At 43.2% G+C, this 23,278-nt stretch overlaps 1 protein-coding gene across 8 annotated transcripts in view; it reads right to left on the reverse strand.

Moving 5' to 3' along the window:
• Nucleotides 1-1,037: 1,037 nt before the first annotated feature.
• mahj (LisH and WD40 domain-containing protein mahjong) overlaps nucleotides 1,038-23,278 on the reverse strand; it is a 111,868-nt gene continuing 89,627 nt past the window's right edge. For 2 of the 8 annotated variants that reach the window (XM_065446235.2, XM_065446236.2), the window contains exons 29-33: nucleotides 19,156-19,229; nucleotides 16,756-16,848; nucleotides 10,022-10,085; nucleotides 9,802-9,822; nucleotides 2,503-3,010 (exon numbers count right to left, since the gene is read on the reverse strand). In XM_065446235.2, the coding sequence (XP_065302307.1) occupies nucleotides 2,853-3,010; nucleotides 9,802-9,822; nucleotides 10,022-10,085; nucleotides 16,756-16,848; nucleotides 19,156-19,229 (410 nt within the window). In that variant the 3' untranslated portion in view covers nucleotides 2,503-2,852. Of the gene's footprint in view, nucleotides 1,294-2,502; nucleotides 3,011-8,948; nucleotides 9,144-9,801; nucleotides 9,823-10,021; nucleotides 10,086-16,755; nucleotides 16,849-19,155; nucleotides 19,230-23,278 lie in introns of those variants that run through there. The other 6 variants (XM_065446237.2, XM_065446242.2, XM_065446240.2 and 3 more) reach the window with 6 other exon arrangements.

Raw genomic sequence — 23,278 nt, forward strand, 5'->3', positions numbered from 1 at the left:
ATCCACGCCTTCATGATTCAATCCGGCATGACTGGAGCACAGTGCGTTAGCGAAAACTCGGTTGAATTTCCGACAGCTGATCACACAGAAGCAAGGTGGAAGCGGTGGTGGTTTCGTATTCGCGCGCTGCCGCCGAGGCGACGTGCGGCGTACCGCCGATAGCCCCATCTCGTTTCTCTAGAACAAACTGCTCCGCGAAAAGGGTGAATAGAGCTGCGCTCAATTTTCGCACGAGGGAGCATCGTCATAGCTCGTGAATTTTTTCCAGTAACACTAAACTCATCAAAAAAATTAAGCAGTCACACTCATTTCACGCAAGGACTGGTCGGGATAGAGTGCCGTGTGCAACGACTCTGCGCCATTCTCAACCCCAGCTCCCTCGGGAAGACATCGCCTTAGCTCATCAATAGAATGTTTAACCACCTTCCATTTCTTTTGCTCGGCACAAGTTTTTGAAGGGCACAAAAGTGTAAAGATATTTACATCTACAATAAATGGGCTTTTGCAAAAGTTGTGCCGTGTGCCTTGTTGCAACACACCTCTGCAAGACACCGCCACCAGTTCTTGCTTTACAAATTCTGGTACAGATCTGTACACTACTGTCTCCACAATTCTAAAGCTCTCTAACCAGTTCTATGTAGTGCAAGTTGCCATGGCACGGCATAATCAATCTATGCGAGGCAAAATGACGTACGGGAAAGCAAGCCAATCGACCACTTTTATTATGTGTAACCATGGGCCCCAACTGATAAACTTATATCAAAACAAAATTTACCACGAAGAAACATATGCAAGGCAGTATGGCACCTTTGTGTTACGAGATATTCACTTTTACTTCGGAAACATGAAAGCCTACACACTGTGTGTGGGCTAACGTGCCCAATTCTGGAACCCCACCTCTTTCATGTCCTCGCCCGTCCGCAGGCTTTGACTATCACTCTTCCGAATTATTTATGACCCACCCAGGAGGCCATGAAGTCATGTGCCATTCTGTCAAAAACAATTCATCTGACAAAGAAAGGAGGCCTCTGCAAGGATTGAGTAAAAAAGATGGTTTAATCACTTTCAAGGACAGATATTTGCATGGTGTTCCAAGACAAGTGACAGGCATGCCGTGAACTCAGTTTCGTTCGTGCACAAGGAACACACGCACGCAGTTTTCCGTCAGTCCATTCGACACCCGACACAACGGCAATGTGCGGGTCATAATTCATTTATTCACCACGACGCCACCGCTCCACCCATCCACAGCAAGCCACGGAGCACACCTTCGCTGCTTCGTCACCTCGCCAGCTGCAGTTGGGGAAAACTTTTTGCTCAACAGGAAAAGGAAGAAACAAATAAAGCAGAACAGATGCAGGCAACACAACAGAAGAACAGGTAAAAAAAAAAGGCAGAAGGGGAAATACAGTCGAACGCCTCTACAACAAAATGACCTATATCGTGAAGGGTTCTTTATGTCCGGGCCGAATTCCTATCTTTCATACGTACTGTGAAGATCACTACAACGAAGACTATTACAACAAATCTGCCTGTACAACGAAGGAACTGAGGTGTCCCGACATCCAATTTGTCGCTTTACAACAAAAGCATCTCCTTAGAGTTCACATGTGAACAGCGAACGCACGTGATGGTGAGTGTTGCAAGTACTGCTGCATAGCTCCAGGCATTGCTCAACTTGTATGCGACCTGTTTTAACGCAGAAGCAGGTGTTTTGGCCAATGAATACATCGCAGTTGATGATGTAACGGCCTGTTTTGAAATAATGAAGGACGACATGGTTGGGCCATCAAAGACAGAAAGAGAGGTGAAGAAGGTCCACAAAGGCAGCAGTGATGAAGAGCTTACAGATGAACCAGGAATCTTGACAAGGTAGGCAATAGCGACATTCGACGTTGTGCAGCTGTACCTTGCATTGCTCCTAAGCTTTGCCGCAAACCGTGCTGTAAACTTCGATGCCATAAGGTCCACAGTAGTTGCACATTCCTCTGAACTAAGTGCACGGAAGAAACCTACAGACTAGTTTAATTAAGCGTACTCTGAATCAATTATGAATAATATTTTCTTTTTGCTAAACTTGCCCAGCCTGCTATGGACACGCTGTGTTCTTCAAAACAAACCACAAGACTAATGATTTCGCAGTGCCCAAGCATTTTGTTATAAAGGCATTTGACTGTACCTACAATTTTGTCAATCTAACGCTCGCACAAGCTTGCTTCAGCCCAGCGAGCGAGATTCCGTCAGCATGCAATGTAACAAATTATAATTTAAGAAAGCACGCAACAGGGAAATGTGTGGGCTGGTGGGAAGGAAATGGCAACAAGCAAAATGGGAGCGTACATGCACGCGGTCGGGGAGCGCATGAGGTAATTAGCGGCCAGCTGGTAAACACAGCTCGCACGGCAGCTTGTGCTGCCAACATAAAAAAACGGGAGCATGGTGCACGGGACTTGGGAAAGAAAGGGGCGGGAGAGGAGGCCTAAAGAATTCAAGGGGGCTGGATAGAGGAGAATGAAACAAATCTTGTCTTCGGTACTTGCGCAGACATGAACATCACGGCATAGGTCGGACGCCGAGTCCTGTCGACGCGTCACAAGAAAAACACGAGCGTGTTGCCGCACACTGACGGTCCATCACCACAGCTCGTAATCTTGCATTACAAAAAGATGGGAAGAGATATCAATCACAGTGAGCAGACTGTCCTCTCTGCCAGTCAGCCGTAGTCACGTTGTAGTATCTTACAAATCTATATAAATTAAAAGACAGTTTTCTTTTTCTCTCTCTCTCTTCTCTTCACACTCCGCGAAACACCGGGTTTGCAGCTGCGGCCATGACTTGCGGCACTTCCAAGCTCAGATTTCGTTCAGCGCAAAAAGTACCTGGTCTTCGTCCGAATCATCCGAATCGTCCGAATCATTGGGTCCATCCTCGCTCACGTCCGAGAGGCTGAACGCCACATCATCACCATCGTCATCTTCGTTATCATGCTCGTCGGCTTCCATGTCTTCCACTGAGTTGTGAACCAAAATGGACGGGGGAGGGGGGAACAGGAAAGAAACAAGAACGTGTAAGATTGGGCAGGTATTTAACAAATGGCAAAGTGAAGAAGTAATTCAACAGGCTTACAAGAACAAGTGGCAGGTTTCATCTGGTCAATACAGAGCAAGGAATTGAAATACCACATTACATAATGTTTCCCTCAAAATCCTTTCTTTTTCCATTGCCTTTGCTATACAGTGGATTTAGGCACCTGAGAAGATGCACATTAATTAACACTCATTATTCCAAGCTCCTTGCTTATTGCATCTGCCAAAATGTGCTCATTGGATAAGAGTGCCATAGACAATAGACATAAAAAGAAAAGCGGCCGTTTAAGTTCTTAAGGGCTAAAGTGGGGTCCATCAAAGCACCAAGGTGAAAGGCTAGACTTTTAACTGGGGCTGCATTTCCGAGTGATCAGTTTCTGGCGTACTTTCACTTTCTGCCTGATGCAGCATCTGGCGCAATGCCTCACTGGAGTTATCAGCATTCTGTCTGCCAGCTTAGCCAGCTAGCAGCATTCCCTGAAAAGGACATCACCAAAAGTGATCAACCCGGAATGTCATTCCTGCTTCATCACTACAGTCGATAAGAGGTGGATTGCAAAAAACCACAACAGGTGATGAGAATAACAAAATACAGAGGCAGGCGATGGGACTGTGCACAAGTGCACTCGGTGCAGAAAATTTGGTGCCCAACGCAACTAGTCACAATGCCAACATTGGGTCTCCCAACACATAACCACTGCACACTACATCTGCTGTGACAGTGTAACATCAACAAAACTTTGCTTCTTGAACGGTCCCTTTCTCTGCAACTTGGCTACCCCAAGCATTGTTCTATTATCTCCCCAAGTTTCGTTTATTTCCAGTTGCAAAATGTTTCAACACAGCAGATGCCAAGTGCTGTCAGGGCTTCACACCGCCCACATTGTTTAACCACTTCCGAGCCATTGACGAGCAGGGTTCATATTTTTGTCTCTGGTAAAAGCGGCCCATGACGAGCTCAGTCGATTGACAGTATTTTCACTCTCTTGCAATTTTTATTTTCTCGGTGGCTATACTTTTCCTTCTTTTTTGTATAATACGTTTCACTTTCTGCAATTAATTGCTTGAAATTTAACTAATAATTGCTTCAATATTGTATACATTGCCTTTTGTAAATGATTTCACATTAAAGAATTAAGCAATTTCTGGTCAGATTTCAGCATAATAGCATGTCACGGAAGTGGTTAATGCAATGCTTAAAAAAGGAGAAAAATGGACTAACTAAGCACTACATCAATAACATTATTAGCAACCAATAAACACAAGTTTGGTCCAATGGCAGACATGGCCGTCAGATAGGCATAAATTACTTATCGTGGCTCCCAACTTCAAAGCTGAAAAAAGAACCTTAGCACTGAAGTGAACATTTCAGTCAAAGTACCTGAAATGGACTCAAAACAAAAGCAACACTCAAGTTTTCCCAGTTCTGCAAGCAATATAAATATTTTCATCCGTTATGGCTGTTGCTGCCAACTGCAACAAAACAGCAGTGCAAAGCGCTGTCCAACGTTCAGGCACAATACGTTTGCGCAAGAAAACATGTCTGCTGAGCAAGAGGACACTGTACAATGACAGGGGGAAAATTTTATGAACAAGCACCCAATTGTAAGCTTACTGCAGTTTCACTGTGGGGTTTGAAACAAGAACAATTTTTTTCCTTACTGGAGACTCACTATACACGGCAGTGAAGCAATTGTGAGATAATGAAAAATAAGCTCATTAACCCTTTCTTTGCAGAAGATGAGTTTGTTTGATGATGAATTTGTTGAGCATTTACACTTGCTGATAATGCAGGGCACAAGATCAGGCCACCACAAATATAACCTCAACTGATGTTAGTTTTGAAAATGGCTCAAGGTCATCTGCCGCTCCATGTTCCACTGCCTTATGGTATCACTGTATGACGGTGACTATTCAAAATCCTTTGAGCATAACATCGAATAGTATTTCTCGCAATTCGTTAATGTTGCATTTGTACCATTCCCACCCAGTAAAAGCCCATAAAGGCATAAGAGCGACAAGGGCTTAAAGTATTGTAAATTAATAAAATAAACACCAGATGGCACAAGTAACCCTTCTTCAAGGAAAACTTCTTGACGAAGGCATTTCTTCTTGTTATTGCATGTGCTACGCTTGACACAAAAGATGTTCCCCTACTGTAACATAGACATAGACAATACCATATTTCTGTGCGTTAAACACACAGGCACAAAAGGCCTTATATGGAATAAGTAGCTGCTGCTTTCACAGGAGCCTTCCATAACTTCTGCAAGACATAACATTGGATACATTACTTTCTTTTGTAAAAAGGTACGTTTGCAATGAAGGCAAAAGGTAAACCGTGCCCTTTTCGATACAACTTTAACACATTGCTTTTACAAACTTGACAGAGTCATTTGTCGAAGTAAAATGTTTTTTTTTTCCCTACAAGTTGCTGTAATTTCTTTGCTGGTCCTTAATGGGTTAATTAACCAAAGTTCACAAATGACGTACCAAAACTAAGGACTTAGATGTGCATGCAAATGTGCTGCTTAAGCCACACAATGATCAAGCATGCCCATTTATGCCAGAAATCCTAGCACTAGCATCCATTTCGATGTGTGTCTGCACAATGTTCCACGACACACATTAGTAATTCACAAGGTTCACCAGAAAGGCTACTCTGTACAGTGTGGGAAAGTGCTGTGGGGGATCTGAGTAGGCACATTTCACCGCGCCAGGGAATAGGTTGTGTCAAAACTAGCTTTAATTCTGCATGCAATTACATGTGCACTGAAGTTCTAGATCAGAGGGCTCACTGGAAAATTTTATCAGCGATTATCACACAACTCCAAAGAAATGCAGTGGTTTATGTCTTAAAGATAAAACTTCAGCGCACTAGCATTAAGAACATAATCACTTAGTTTTCACTGAAAGACCTTGTATGAGAGACATTACGCTTCACAGCAGGCCTGGCAACTATATGCCACAACAAAAAGTATCCTGCCAGGCCAACTAAGACAACATTGCGCAATAAAATTAGCTCAGGCTAACTCGCTCGATTATTCTTGGATTCAGATAAGGAAGCAACAGCAGAAGGTATTTGAGACAGCATGTGTAACGAGTCCCTTTCAATTGTGCTCAATGGCTTTATGTCATGGTTTTATCATACTTTTGGTCCATTTGCAGTGCACTAGTGACGCAAGTTCATATTCACAATTGGCATCTTCGACAAGTGTGCTCAGTAGGTGGCAGTGTAGGCCTCAACTAGCCACTGTGCTGCAACGGTGAGACTTGGCGATTCCGGCGACAAACAAGTGCTGGGGAAACACCTTTTGCCTTATACACTTCAGGTAAACGTCTAATAGACTTCACATGGAGTGCTTCACTTTATTATGAAACGGGAATCAGTAAATGTCATTGCGAATCTGAAGAACCAAAGTTTCGACGACTACTGCGTTACTGCGAGACATTGCCCATCAACAAGATGTCACCCAGCCCATTTATCACGCAAGTATGAACTTCTCGAAAGCAGGTTTCACATGTGCGTTAAAGGCAACATGCAACAGCCACACAGGACATTCTGTTCGTTGAATGCCGAAAGAATGTGTTCGCTCACAACATGCCGTAAACACACGCTATTTCTCACGTTGACAAAGGATATTGTTTGTCGGCTGCCCTTGGCGATTCTTCGCACTTGGATGCCGAAGCTTTTGCCCCTGCCTTGACGCCAAATCACAACACACATACCTTTCCCATAAAGGTGACACGGTACACGTAACAAGCACACACAAGACCCACGCATCAAAGCAGTTTGCAGAGTCTCATTCTCAGAGCTGCAGCTCCTGAAAAGACAAAGCACCTTCTCTGCATGCAACGTGCACATGGTGTGCACATTGTAGCCCACATTTAAGGGGGTCTCCGATGCACGCAACTCATTACGAGTCCTGCAGAACATTGCGCCCACAGCGCACTGACGTGGCTACCTATTAACTGCGGCACATATCGCAGTACTTCAATCAAAGTGGCAGCGCTGCCCCCCAGTCCTTAGAGAGTAGAGAGCAGTGGGAGTCGAGCCTGTTTGTGGACACCAGGATTAGCGCAGCCTCCACAGGTACGGTGAATGAGGCGGCCAGTTGCACCGTTTGCTTCGTTTTTCTTTGTGTCCTGGCTGCAAATCCCCTGTGTTGCCGGCATCACGCGTTGCACAGTTTGTGTCCGACAAGGGTAACTTGATTTTTATTGGTACTAAAGTGTCTTTTACCACAGAGAGAAATCCAAACGGGGAATCGGAATGCATTCCCCCCCCTTTCTTTTATTAGGGTCTACTAGCCGCCTATCGCCCAATAGGAATCGGGCAGTGCACGCAACAAATGCTCTTCACTCCCAAGAGGAGCAACATAAAATGCATTAATAAAAAACATCCCATGTTAAAACATACTAGTGACTTGCCAGACCTGATCCCTTCTGTCACATTAGAGAAAAGGGTTAGCAAGACAGCTACTCACTACGTTTGCATGCTTAGCACACAAAGAAAATGTACGGTATGCATTCAACAGTTAACAAATCTAGGAAGCCCTGTAAGACAGTTTACGTACTACCCCAATTTACTTAACTAGACAGTATATACACTCAAAAACCTATAGACCGTAACTATTATGACACACACACCCACACACACACTCTCTCTCTCTCTCTCAGCATAGCAACAGACAGTTTTAGTATAGCGTACGCTATACCAGTGCATACGCTAAAAAATAGCGGATTGTCACTGCGCATGCGCTGAACGCTAAACGAAACAGCGGGTATAGCGGGTGTACACAACGCAAACAAGTTAGCGTTAGCGTTTTTGCGGGGTTTGCGGAGCTTGCGGCAAACATGGCGGTGGTCCCGGCTGCCCGCTTCGAATTGAATTTGGCGTTGCTTTGGTAAAATGTACTTCGTTCGTAGCGAATCACTATGTAAACGGCTTTCGCTTAGCCTCAGGTCGCTTCGACGACTGAGTATTATGGATAACCTCGTGGTGTTTTCGAGATCGCTTCTCATTTCGAACGAGTCGAAGCCTAACGAAAGAAACATTCGAGATGTCAGCGCAACCTGTCGCTAAAGGCGCGAAATAGCCGCAACGACGGCATATGGCCTATGAGATCCGAAGATATTGCCGGCCAACTAAAATTGTAGAAAACGTGCTCTGCTTAGCGTATGCTATATTATAGCGTATAGCGTACGCTATAGTTGCGGACGCTAAACTAAAATGTTTGCTAAGCTGTGCTCACTGTGACGGGCACGATAGCTACTCTACAATCTGCGCCATACATTCATGTCAGAAGCTTCCGGCTTTCAAAAGGTTGCGTGCGTAACCTCTTCAAAAGAATATCCATTAAACCAATCATTCCGATATCAATTCGTTGTGGCATTAAATGGAATTTCATCTTAGATGCAAACTAATCGGCGACTTCAGTATAGCAACACCTCAGTAAAAATCTGTGCCATTTAGATAAAACAAGCAGACTTGACAACCACACGAAAGCCTAGCTGCGACTTCGTTAGGCTATCGCATGCATTGTCCTCACATTTCTCACAGAGTTTCCACACAATTCTAATATCGTTACAGCACTGTATACTCCAGTCAAAGGCCATGTTCAAGCAAAGCTATTGAAGTCTTTCCATACTGCATGTATGGCAGGTTAACAGATAACACATTAATGTAGAGCTCATATAGCTACACAACTACTATACGGTATGGGGCGCCTTCTTGCCCAAACGCTACGGTGACACAAGGCATGCCGCACATTTGCGCAAGAGCGCTTCTTTTGTGGGCTATACGACTTAACAATGGTAGAACTTTTGAGCACAGGTGAAATGAACGAGTGCAAAAAATACTGGGACTTTCTTAAGTTGTTTTAATTCCTTTGAAACTGCAACTGCCAATGTGAGCCCATATGAGGATGGTGGCTGCAACTAAGCGAAGTCGTCCAAGATGATGAGGAAAGAAACGAAGCCGCACCTTCAATGCATGCCGTGTCTTGACTCAATATAAAGTCACCTCAGCGACCAACTGAATCAGTGAGCTGTCTTCTTTCGAGGTTTCCGCCGGCATGCAAGAAGAAAAACGATGCTACTCTAGCCATCCAGTATTAACGCGCTCCCTCACATAACGCTTAAGAAACAAACACTAGCGATATCCATGCGTGACTGGACAAATCGTGGCTATTAAGCAAAATGCCTAGCATTGAGAGCTCAATACTGAAGGCGTGAACTTTGCAAGCAAACGTTCAGGAACAGCCACTACCAGTGGGAACACGGAAGCTGTGGTATGGCTCCGCACAGAGCCCCACCCCCGACGCCTCACGAAGACTTCTGGCGCAGACGCAATCAAAGCGACTGGCGAAAAGCCAGGGGAATTGTCTGCCACAGTGAGCTGTCTGCAAAGCCTTCACGATGTGCGGGGAATGGCACGCCACGGGACGCTGTCACCCCCGCTTTCCCAATAGAAGTGGCCATGCCTGTACGTTCATTTGCACACTAACACTTGCATCCGGGTTTTATTTGGCTATGAAAATGTCCAGGGGCTCTAGGACTTGCATCCCGAATACTTCTACAAAACCCTGGCTGGCACTCCATGTACAAATGTGCTCTTTCTTTTTCTTTTTCGATATCAATTCACTCAACTCACTCATCTGCAGAAGCCATCAAATGAGATTCGAAGCAACTGGCTTGGCCAGCACTGACTTACCGTCTTCATCTTCACCGGAGTCTTTTCATTTACAATGAAAAAAGAAACAAAACAGAAAATAAATCCTGGTTGCACATTTGTTTGCAGCATCTAAGGCGGCACTTCTGATTGCTTAAGAACTTGAAAGGGATGTTTGGGTGTGTGTGGCAAATGTTTTTTTCTTTTCCGTAAGCCGCCAGATGCTGCTGCAACATGCTGCCAGATTTTGGCATGAACTCACCGTCGTCGTCGTCCTCATCAGTGTCCTCTTCACCCATATTGTCAGACTCGTCGTCATCTGCATCCTGGAAAAGTAGTCAACAAGACCAGCTCACGGCAGTGCAATATATGATGTCCTGCAATAAACTACTGTACAATGTATAACATGGGCAATAAACACGAGATAAATGGAGGGTCCCATGGTATACTTATGTGAACTTTAGGACACCATTGTTCCTTTCAAAAGTGAAACTCTTCAACCAGAAAAGACCCGAGATGTCTGAACATCTAAACGGTTCAAGATGCAAGACGCGTAATTTTTGCTGCCTTCTTGTAATGTTGACATACACATAAGGATCCAGTAATTTTATTAACTAGTTATAGGCTTGTGGAAACTTGCGCATTTCCACAAGCTGCTGCACCAATGCTGGAACTTGCAACAACGAGCCAGCCTATAAGACATTGAGCACTTTCATTCGACAACTTCCTGCAATCTCATAACAGCCACAGGTCCGAGACCACTTAGAACTTGTGCCATAGGCAAGCTTTATTTTAGCTGCAAGCTAAAAGTAAATCTGCTGCCGCTGCTGCTGACAACACTGCTTCTGCCGTGACCCTGCTGAGCTGAAGAAAAAAACAAGAACAAGAACACTGACCACTAACACCATGTAGCTGGCGATAGTGACCGACGCAGTAACTAGCAGCTGTAGAAACAGCACGCTGTGCACCTCCGGCACAGGCGTCTTTGAATGAATGCCTGTGCAGACGACAAAGGGGTCAGCAAAAAAAAATGAGGCAATGAATCTCTCTCTTTTTCTGCCTCCACACGCAAGGAGTAACGAAATTGTAATGAACATCAGGCAACACGACACACGGCGAAGATGGGGAAGCTGAGCAAGTGGTGGTCGTGGCAGCAGCGGCCGCAGCTGGAAGAGAGCTCGGGAAGGACAGCCGAAAGACGGTGACGTTCGTGTGAGGAAGAAGCGATTTCGTGACAAAGAAATGCTTTTTTGCGTTCCTCGAGAGTGCGGTGAAAAGCAAGCAGTTGTGTTTCGATTCCTTTCCTATTTCGTGCTTTGTGTACCAAAGCTGCCTAGCATAACTCCCGAGGCACACCCACGGGTAAGCCAGAACAAGGCTTTGACCAACTAGCTTCTTCGGACGGGTTACAGTACAATAAATGTGAACTTAAGGCTGGGATAAGACCAGACAGTACGATCGTGTTGTGCCTTGCTGCAGTTTATCCATTCCACATTTATCAACAGCACTGTGACGAAGATAAAGCTCTGGCACATCCCAGCCTTCCCCTTATCTGTGTGTTTGCAGCATTCCTTATAAAATTCCAAGGGTGTCAAAATTATTGCAGAGTCCTCCTCTACGGCAACTCCCATACCCTGTGTGTAGCTTTTAGGTGTAGAACCCAATCACTGAACAGATGAAGTTTCTGCACCAGTTATGATTTGCTGTTTTCTTCCACCAGTCCTAAGAATCAATTAGGAGATATTTTGGCCAGATGCACATTAAGCGAAACCAAAAGTCACACAGCACTGCTGTTGTCATTGCATGTTCAAATAATTTCAAATAATTCATGGTGAACTAAAAATTAATAAAGAGTTGTATTTAAAACCTCCAGGCAGACTGTGCTCCCGCTTAAATCATAGTGAAGCTATTCAACCGTACTTGTCCCGAACCAATGCCTTTCGTTGTTCGTTCTTTCCAGATTCAATAGAGCTGTGGAACAAGCTGCCTGCAGAAATTGTTCGCAGTTCTGATACTGCATTGTTTACAAATGCAATCAAGGTTCTTTACTAAAACTGTACCATGTGGATATTGTAAAGTGTTTTTCTTTTCTTTTTTTTCTCTCTTTTTCCTTTTTTCTGTTTGTGTGCGTGCGGCAGCTGGTTGAACATTTGAATACATGTCTTACAGTCTGTATATCATATCTTGTATTGTATCCATAGGACACTGTAGTGCATGTGCATATTTCTTTTGTATCTGGCTGTCTTGTATGAACGTATATGTAACATCCCTCCCTGTTATGACCCTCAACTGAGGGTTGACAGTATTTCTAAATAAAAATAAATAAAAAAGCGCTGAGTGACTTCGAGACCTGCACACTTTTCTCCAGACAAATGCGACATGTACAGCTGTATGAAAAGAGGCCCCACAAGTGCCTTCAGCCATAGACTTTCATGCCAAGTTTGCTGAAGACACAAATCTAGATCAAATTACTCAGTCACCATCAATATTATTTTTAGTTTTTCTACAATTTTACATGGCTTCGCTGAAAAAGCACAATGCCATTCTTCTGTTGCTCACTGCGGTTAAATTGTGCTATGTATGTGGCAGCCTCGCAATGCTACAGCTCGCACAGCATTTCTTGCGAGCAGGTAAGTTCATGAATCGCATTTATGTGTTGTGTGCTCCTGTCTCCGTTGTACTGCCTGCACAGATTTCAACATGGACGTCGACCAACTAACCCAAAAATCGATATTGCAGCAGGTAAGTACCTAACATTCGCAATAGTGTTACGTTAATAAGGCGAAAGTCTTAATTGCAATGGGTCACACCCAAAAAAAATGCGTAGTCTGGTCCAATGGTACCAAAACTATCATCGTCAGCAATATCTCATACCCCCCCTAAGCAAGCGAGAAACGCAATGGCTCATCAATCTATCTTGCAGCAGGTAAGTACCTAACATTCGCAATAGTGTTACGTTAATAACGCAAAAGTCTTAAATGGCTTATTGCAATGGCTCACACCCCAAAAAAATGCGTAGTGTGGTCCAATGGTACCAAAACTATCATCATCAGCAATATCTCATGCCCCCCCTAAGCAAGCGAGAAACGCAATGGCTCATCAATCTATCTTGCAGCAGGTAAGTATCTAACATTCGCAATAGTGTTACGTTAATAAGGCAAAAGTCTTAAATGGCTTATTGCAATGGCTCACACCCAAAAAAATGCGTAGTCTGGTCCAATGGTACCAAAACTATCATCATCAGCAATATCTCATACCCTCCTAAGCACGTGAGAAACGCAATGGCTCATCCCTCTCGTAATGCAGAGGCTACAAGCACTCAGCAAAGTGAAGCATAGAGTGCATGCATTCTTTGGAATCACGCATACAAGGCACAGAAACACGGCATGTAGTAGAGCTGTACAAAAAAAGACCACATGACCTTCTCAATGGCTCATAAACCCGTAAACAATGGCTCATGTCCTTGTAAGCAAGCAAACAATGCAATGGCTCATACCCTCATAAGGCTGAGGCTACAAGCACTCCGCAAAGTGAAGCGAACAGTGCATGCAATCATTGAAATCACCTGTAGGACACACAGAACAGCGTACGTTTCCATCTCCTGCTGAAAGGATGCAACAAAGTCAAAGAGAAACGTCGATGGCGCAAGTGTGGACTGACCCCTCTATAAGGGCGTGCAAAGGTAAGCACGAACCTAAGCATCGAAAACGAACCCAAGCACCAATACTGGGAAAGCAGCAATGCGACGATGCGGGACAGTTCATTACCATGTGTGCAGCAGGCATTCGCCTTAACGTTTTACAGGAGTGCAACACGCTGCCTAATTAGTAATATGGAAATGCACTTTTAAATAATTTACAATGCATAACTTAATCCTGACCGACCTTAGAGCAAGCAGGTCACTAAATCTAGGTGATGTTTGGCAACCAAACCTCACAATACTTTTTTTTTTGCATCCCAAGCAATGTTGTCTATAATTTGAAAACTATAAAATGGAAGTGATTAGGAGCTGAATGGAAACAGGTATGACCATTCAGTGAATATGTGATGACCCACAGGGTTAATACGAGATCTGTTATTCAGGCATTGTGCACAAAGCTAGACAAAGGAGATCCATCCAACTGCAAGTCCCACACATAAATACAAATTACACATCATTTTCATTTATGTTTAAGGTCACAAGGCTATGCAATTCCCTCTGTCAAAATCTTCCCAGCATATCCAGTTACACTCACTTCTTTGCACAGCATTGGCATGCATCACAGCTTTGTGCACCTGCAACGATTCTTAAGGTCCTTTTTCACTCTTGTACCTCAAAACTTATTAGTTCAGGAAGCAAAAGATATTTTAAAAATGGAATGCCATGCATTCGTGTTCACTCAATGTACTTGCAAACACTGCATTATTTTTATTTTTATTTACCATTCTATAGCCCTAACTGTCCTCACTGCGTATTTACTACTGACACTTGCTATAAAATCTCCTAACACGAGTTATGGGCATCTACCTGCACATGCTTACATGTATTCTTTCGTGCCGATAAGCTTTCATAGGACAGGCACAACAGCTCATGTATCTGATCCAAGTCCCTTTTCTAGCGTCGTGCGCAATCTCAAAATAATGGATCACCCCAACCAACTCACTCACACATTCGGTTATAATCGAATCCAGACCAATGAGGCAGTTTAAATGAATCCAACTACAGAGGACTTCCATTATTTTGACTCAGTTTGATTCAATTTTTGGATTCATTTGATCCTGGCCGAAGGTGCCAGCTGGTACCCACGTATTTCTATGGGCCCAAACTTTTCTTATTTTTATAATAAAATGGACCTTCGCCAGATAACTTGAACTTGACCAGTCGGCATGCACACGCCTGACCCCTATGCTGACCCCAACAGCGACCGTTTAGTGTCAGCGTAAGTCTCGACGGAGCTTAGGGGACAGAGTATGCATTGAACGCACGTCCTCTCTCATTGAAAATGCCCATTGTTGGACCGCCCTGGGGAGATTTTCAAGCAATAACCGTAGCTCGCAATGTTTGATGATGGTATTTACACGAATTCAACAGATGCCTTTTCTTAAAACAAAACTTCGTCCAGAAATTGCCTGCTTGGTGCACATTGACACGAAACCGAAGCTAAAACAAGCTTTCGCAACATTTGTATGCTTTGCCGCATAACGAGGACGTACTGCGGCGAAGCTGACTTTAGAAAACCAGCCGCCAATGTCCAATAATCTTAAGGCGAAGGCCTTTCTAGGCCCACGGTGAAGTTTGTGCCAGCATGACTGCAGGAGTGTCTGCCAAAGCATCATCACGCCATACGAAGACAGATTAAATAATGAAAAATGATTGATAGTGGCAGTTAGTGAATGATAATGTTATAATAGAGATTGGTAGAGGTTCATAATGAGTAGTAATGACTAATAATGCCTACTAATGAATTTTAATGACTACTGATGATTCTGAAACGACCTATATGTCTAACTACACCTTGTAATGACCACAACTGTTAAAAATGTCTAGTAATTAGTAGTAAGGACCAATAATGACTACAAAATAACCAATATGTCTAACGACGGCTTGTAATGACCACAGCTGATTACAAATGACTTAAAATGCATACTTGTGAGCAGTAATGATTATTAATGACTGAAATTACTTGTGATGACTACGAAATGACTAATACGTTTAGTAAAGCAATGAAGGGGGCTAGTTGGTGAACATTCATGGTTATGAAAGAAGGGAAAATAAGACATCCACCCGTTCATAGCAATTGCTACAAATGCTACAATTGCTACAAGGAAGGACAGGACGTGGACGGACTTGCGCTACCTCCGTCCACGTCCTGCCCTTCCTTAATATCATGTTTGTAAAACTGAGCGCAATATAACCATGACCAATACATCTACCGACGAATTGTAACGACTACAATTGATTAGAAATTACTAAAAATGCTTAGCAATGACCAGTAATGACTAATAATGACTGAAATGACTTGTAATGAGTGCTGATGACTATGACACGACCAACATGTGTAACAACTTGTAACGACTACAATTCATTAGAAGTGACTAAAATGCTTAGCAGTGACCAGTAATGACTGTTAATGACTGAAATGACTTCTAGTGAGTACAAATGACTATGATATGACCAACATGTCTAACGACGGCTTGTAATGACCACAAATGATTACATATAACTAAATATGCTTAGTAGTGAGCTGTAGTGACTAAAAGAAAGAAGAGAAAGAGAAGAGGCAACGAAAGAGGCAAATGATAGTAGGAGGAAGAGTAGCTTTCGCTGTTTGCCTTTTAGAGATCTTGAGAGACCCTGCAATTTTTTTCTTGCCGAAAATGGGTGTACGATAGGTTTCTTTGTTTAGAAGCTTTAATGTCATTTCCATGTTAGTTAACCACTTTGGACACATAGAAAGTGGGTGTGCGTTTGATTCGGGGGAATGTTAGAATCAGGTAAACACAGACAAATAAATCTGTGGTGTAATTTGGCACTTTTCCTGCATCTTGTTCCATTTGACCCACTGTATAATGAACGAATTCTGGGCTCTTGCATGCCAAAGCCACTATTTGATTATGAGGTACGCCCTAGTGGGGGACTCCCGATTAATTCTGACCATCAGGGGATCTCCAACGTGCCCCCAATGTACGGGACACGGTCGTTATTGTATTTCACCCATATCAAAATGCGGCCGCCGCGGCCGGATGTGATCCCACGGTGTCGTGCTTAGCAGTGCAACACCACAGCCGTTAAACCACCGCGGCTGGTGACCTGCCGGATAATCTGACATTATTTTTGTCGGTCCCGCCAGGGTACAATTAACAAAAGTTGACCGCACTGCCCACTGCTGTCGCATTGGCCCAAGAGCCGCACTCGCCACCATGCATGCAGACACACTGGTGCTAGATTTCCCCCTAAAGTTCCCGGCCTTTGAAAGAACCACCACTGCCGAGAGAGCGCAAAGCCAGGCCGCTCACCTCGTCGTCGTCCTCCTCTCGTTGCCGACCAACCTCGTAGAGACGACAGATGCTCTCCGAGCTGCTCATCGTGGCATCCCTGGTGCCCTGGTTCTGAGACAAAAATTACGGCGACAAAATAATTTGGCCCGATCGTCGTAACGGTAGCAAATGGCACGGTACAGAGAGACTCGAATGCTCGATACAGTCACAAAACGTGCAGCTGACTATGAAACTTCAGGGCACGCGAAAACTGCCAAGCTTGAATTTCCTCGAAACTTTGCTGCGCGGCGTGGAAATAATTGAGCGACGCAGTTACACTGTGGCGAAGTATTTCTTGCACTGTTTTTAACTGAGGACGGATGCGTTGGGCGAGATGGAACATTGTGTGCGCTGCTCAGGAGGCGAGAGCTCAGAATACAGCTATCCCTGAAACATTATTATTGCTACGTACAGCGTGCACTTCAAACACGGACAAAGAAGAAAGACGAAACGCTATTTCAGAGGTCAACATAATCAATAAATGCAGTGAGAGGTGCATAAGTCAGGCATCACTCACACTACACAAGGGAAAATGTTTTTTCATAAGCGTCTAATCGTTAAACCTTTGAGGGTTGATTTTTTTCGCCATATGCAACCGCCCAGGGTCGATTTCTTTTATTGTATATTCCAATTCTTCTTAGGGACTTATTTCATAAAATATTTAATGCAGTTTTTCTAGGGTGACTGTAAAGTGAGAAAAAAATATTTTGTGTTGGTATATATGTACTCTTCATTGATGAATAACAACAATAAAAAAGGAAAATAAGAATGAAAAATTTCATCCATCTTTATACACATAGTTCGAGGCCTTGAAAATGCGCACACAAGAATATTTCACAAGACTCAAATGTTCCTGCTCTTACACTAATATGTACATCCATAGCATAATCGAACTGCGCAGGTGCACGCACTCAAGAAAACTGCGTGTTTCTGTGCCCGTCAAAAAAGCAAAACCTGTGAAAAACGCTTTCACGAGTGTCAAAAAAAAAAGCAACGGAAACTCATGCACGGCGGCATCCTTCCTATGTGCACCCCTGTGAGTACCAAACGAGCAAGAAAGAGGCGGTCGTCCTTTGAGTGATTAGTAACGAGATAACTATCAGTTTTGTGAGCGCAAGAAGCCGAAACCGCGCCCGGAACAAAACCCGAACCGCTGCCCAATCGCACATGCGCCAATATGCGAGCGGTAGTGTATAGACGCGCAGAAGCAAACAAGCTCTAAAAGAAACCATGCAACGAAAACCGAGAGAGGGAGGCGCACGAAAAAAATTCCCTGTATTCCCACATAGTGGCAGCACATGACAGAAAAGGAAAAGTTAGGAAATTGGCATGTTTACAGACGTACAGATAAATACGTCAGCACTCACCCTTTCACCTTATTTTGTGATGGCAGTTCGAAGTAACGATGAATAAAGCCTTGCGGGCACCCGCTTTTTTGCATCGCTCCCAGTTTTTATAGTCATAATTTCTGTTGGTATAGTAATTTCTATAGTAAGCACTTTTTTTCTTTTTGTGAGAGACCGAAGGTCCCCACACACTATTCGTGGTCGCATTATTTACGTGCAAATACAGCAATTACTATCTATTTTAGCACACAACATTACTGAGCTGGTTAACACAGCGTGCCCAAGCTATGTGTTTAGCATCCCGAACAACTTCCCGGTCACATGTTCAAGCCAAAGCTAGCATGATGAACTTCACTGTGTATGTTCTTCTACAGTTCCTATGTCTTCAGAAAAATTGATGCTACTCATCCATCCCGCCTAGAACTTCTTATTGTAACAGAGACGACAACTGAAACGTAAGTCACAAATGCTACACAGACATAAAAAAAACATACATCAAACATCTCCAATTGAAACCTGAACTTTTACAATGCGTAATCGCTCATTAATTTTTAAATATTACAATCTTGAAAGCAGTGCTCAAGCTTTTTCTTCGTAATTATCTCGTTAAGGTTTACTTTAAGTTTTGTACTGAGACCCCAGCATGGGTATATCAGCCTGACATCACAAGTTTCTAAGATTCTTTATTTTTGTTTGTTTGTTATTCGGGCTGTTGTGACCCATTAAGAGTTTACAATGTGGCCTGTTTTCCTCGATGAAAAATTAATAAAGCTCAAGCAGACGTTATCAAAATCCCTAACATCATGCCGAGCCAGTGCAGGTACTTCCGAAACGGCACGCAGAGTTTTTCATATTTTTGCAGCTTTTCTGGCTTGCCAAAGCTGCCATTACAGAAAGTGCAGATTCCTTCTGGCATTGTAGAAACATGTAACTTAATGTCCAAATTGTTTTTCTGTTCAGTGCCCCTTTAACCAGCCTGTACTCTAACTTAGCACGGCTGTTTTACATCTTTTAAGACATTCGCATTGCTTACCTCCACAACAGCTAGGAAATAATCCGACTCATCAGGCTTGAGATCGTAGATGTTGCGCTTGATGTCGATTGTTGCTGGAAAACAAAAAGATATTGCAATGAAATCTCTTGGTGAAAAAGGTCAAAAGAAGCAAAGAGGTTGCTACAAGTACTGTGTTATGTAACACGAACCTAAGGTGCACCTCTTTTCCAAGAAAACTGCCTGCGCACTACAATAATATACAAAACCAAGACTCCACTGGCGGCGATGGCAACAGCCCACCGTCAGAGCCACCAGAAGCAGCATAATAGCCATTACACGATGGTGACATAACAAGTTTCCACAAAAGGCGCTGTGGGGTGATTCTGTTTTCGACTACGATTGGAGCAGTATTCTTGGTAAATCCTTTTGGAGAAACTATCACTTTTACTAGATTTCCCGTGACTCGGCACCAGTTGCATCGGCATGTGCTGCTGCCGTCATTTCTGGCGATGCACCAACCTCACCATCTGCGTGCAGCACCAGGAACTTTCTTGGTCACATACTTGAAAAAGTCAGACGCAGAGTCATGTAAAGTCGTGTGAAAGTGATTGTATAGTATCCCTAAAAGTGATCACTTGAGAATACCACCCTGGTATGGTTGGTATCTGTGGCGAATGAAGTGCAAGTTGCGACAACAACACGCCACATCCTAATGAATGCTCAGTTAAAAAAAAAGAAAAAAAGATTCCCTTCTGTGAAGTTAAATTCTGCATGTCTAGCTTTTCCTGGCCACCAAACATGGAGGGCAAGCTATATTTTTCTGTTATAAACTGGACTTATGTTACATTCAAGTGCATTCTTATTTTCTTAGTTTAAATCCACGGGAACTGGGTACGCATTTCATTCAGAGACGCATTAGAATCGTGCAAGTATGGTAATATCAGAGGGTATAATGTCATCCTTACAGTCATCCTGTCACGTGCATACACCACTGAAATGTTTACTTTGCACCTTGTTTCAAAATAATGTACTGCCATATTTTCCCATGTATTACCAGCATTGTAAGATAGGTAACCAGAGGTTCACTTGAATACTGTCTCGCAGAAAGGCCGAGTGCACATTGCATCACGGCATCATGCCCAATGCATCCCGCCACAATGCACTTTAACAATGGCCTTCAAATAATTCGTACTGGACTGTTTACGCAAATATTAAAGCTTTGTTGGACATAGCTATTTGTATGAGCAATATGCATAACTTTTCTTTCTCTTTTCCAGGGATATTCATTGGGTTCTTTTGCAAATGCTCCACAGTGTTTATGGTACAGCCGACTTCTATGAATTCGAACCTAATGGGACCAATCACATTTATCGAATTATCCAGCAGGTCGAATTAAACAAGATGCAGAAAAAACAACACCGAAACACACTGCTAATTCATTTGGCAGTATTTGCCCAATTCCAATGGGCCTTGAAATCATACGCACGTCCACTTTCTAGGGGTCTAATGCAAAAATGACATTAAAGCCCCTAAGCGAAGTAGAAATCCAATGTGCACCCGATATTTTAGCAAGAAGAGTTGTTGCTTAATGGTGGTCGGTTTTCTAAGGTCGGCTTCGCCACATGCAAATTTTTAGTAAGCTTCGCCGCAATGATTTCGTGTTATGCGATAAAGTATAAGAACACTGCGAAGGAGGTTTTGGTTTCGTATCCGATTGCAATGTGCAGGCAATTGATTCAAATTTCTTAGAGACCCTCACCAGGTCTGGTCCTTTGAGCTGACAAGCGCAGAGCATTAATTGCATGATAACAAAACATTACATCGCTATGTGCTGCAGAGAGACCTGAAATTTCCAACTGAACGCCATTTTCCCTTCTCCTCACGGCCACCGCTCTCCAAGCTGGAGGATGACATACTCGTGCTAGTGCGCCTACATACACAATTTTGCACTGTGACATTGCTCGTGGTGACACGAGTTCGAGAATTACTCAAGGCAATATCTGTTATTCATGTAATACGTTGATTGAATAGATGAAATAACGCTTACAGAAAGTATAAAATACACAAACCGAATGTCTGCACGCTTTTGTTTTACTTCGCACCGCAGCAAGAGAGATGTACTTACGTTTCATCTTTTTGTTCCCACGGTCGTGCAGTTGTGCGTGCTGGCATTGAAACTATATAATTTTGTACCATGTTTCAGCGCGGGATCATGCTCTGTGATCCGCTTGTGTCTGCCTCAGTGTTCGTGTAGCACAGACTTACACTGCTAGTCAGGTGTCCTCGTGCACAGTGCGCAAAATCGTGCACTGCGTGACACGAGACAATCGCAATGGCTTGCGCGCGACGCCGTCAGTGGAAGTGTGCAGTGCCGCAAAAAAAAGCGAGGAGAAAAAGAAAGAAAAAAAAAGAAGGCGGAGCCCGTGACGTATGTGTCACGTGATCCTCGAGGTCCAGCATGGGAGCACGCAGGGAAGCAATTTCGCTTGCGGAGGCTAGACGAAGCACTAGTGTGTGTCTTGCTTTGCAGTGAAGCTCACCTCCTGAACTCACTGGTTCGTGGCACTGGAATATTTCTATCTGGGCTATTAATGAGCAGATTCGAAAATTTTTTTGCGGCAGGGCGCTTTCGAGAGGGCACATAGCAATTGGCAGCATTTAAAAAAAATTTGTTATGGGGCCTGGTGAGGGGCCCTTAAAAAAAATAAAAATAAAGTCTGTTAGAACCGGGTAAATACTGTAATTAGACACTGAGCTACTGTAATTGCTTGGAAAACTTCTCAATGTGGGTCGAAAATAGGCTTTTTTGATGAGATATGACTTTTGTTCAACACGTTCACTGTCCATTAAACTCTGCCGAGACAGATGTCACTTAAGAGGAAGCTTTAGATCGAATGCTCCTATCTAAATACATGTAAAAGGAGATTTCATTTTTTTCGGCAACCACTGCACCAAATTTAACGAGGTTTGTTGCATTTAAAATAAAAACAAACTCTAGCGACTGCTGGTTTCGAATTTTTGAGTTAGGTGGCCAATGCTTTATTAAAAAATCGGCAAAATTCCAAAGTTTCCATAAAATGAAACTATCAAGTTTACAACAATGTACCTCAACAAAGAAAAAGGATAATACAATTCTGTGAATTGCATCTAATGGCACATCTAAAGTGGACAAAATTGTCATGTTACACATGAATACAAAAGAATTTAGTAATATGGAAATACAGCTTTTGCAGAACTCTTGTAACCAACGTAACAAATTCACGTAAGAGGTAATATGGCATATCGAATTTGTCCGCTTTGAATGATCTAATGGATGCCATTTACAAAACGACGATATATATTCTTGATGCAGAGCTATGAATTTGCAAACGGTCGAATATTTGAAAATCGTATTAACAAAACTGAGGCATTAAATCGAAATTCCGCTTCTAACAGTCACTAGAATTCAACGTTATCTTTCAAATGCAACAAATTTCATTAAAATTGGTCCAGGGGTTATCTCAGAAAAACGTTTTTGCATTTTACATGTATTTGAATAGGCCGCGTCAGAGTTGGGCCCGAGCTAAAGCTTCCTCTTAAGGGGGTCGCTGTTGGGGTCAGTGTAGGGGTCAGGCATTGGTGAAGTTAAAATTATTTGGCGAAGGCAAATTTTAGGATCGAAATAAAGAAAGTCTCGTCCCACGGAAATATATGGGCACCAGCCAGGACGTTAGGCCGACACCGAACTAAGCGAAAGATCGAGTTAACTGGTGTCAAATTACCAAAACTCTACTGTAATCATGCTTATGCTTCGAAACTTATATTTAAGATTTTGCATAATTGGTAATTATGCCAGACTAGCGATTAATCTAATAAGCTAACCTCGTAAAATACCCAGAGCAACTAGTGGTGACCTATACAATATTCAGTCACCTATGATGCGCTACTTAGCCAAGACCTAATTTTACATTCCAAGCATGTTTGCACAGAAATTGCGAAGTTCGCGTGTTCGCAATGGCAACACCAAAAACAATGACACTGTCTATGCTTTATTTCCTTGTACCATAGTGGCCAAACGACAATTGAAATTTTGCCTGACACCACAATATAGGACAAATGTAAAGTTTTCTTTTTTTGAAAAGGATTAGTGGAAAACGACCTATATTCTGGTTACCATGGGATT

The sequence above is a fragment of the Dermacentor albipictus genome, chromosome 6, assembly GCF_038994185.2.
Source record: "Dermacentor albipictus isolate Rhodes 1998 colony chromosome 6, USDA_Dalb.pri_finalv2, whole genome shotgun sequence".
In the NCBI taxonomy this organism is placed as follows: domain Eukaryota; kingdom Metazoa; phylum Arthropoda; class Arachnida; order Ixodida; family Ixodidae; genus Dermacentor; species Dermacentor albipictus.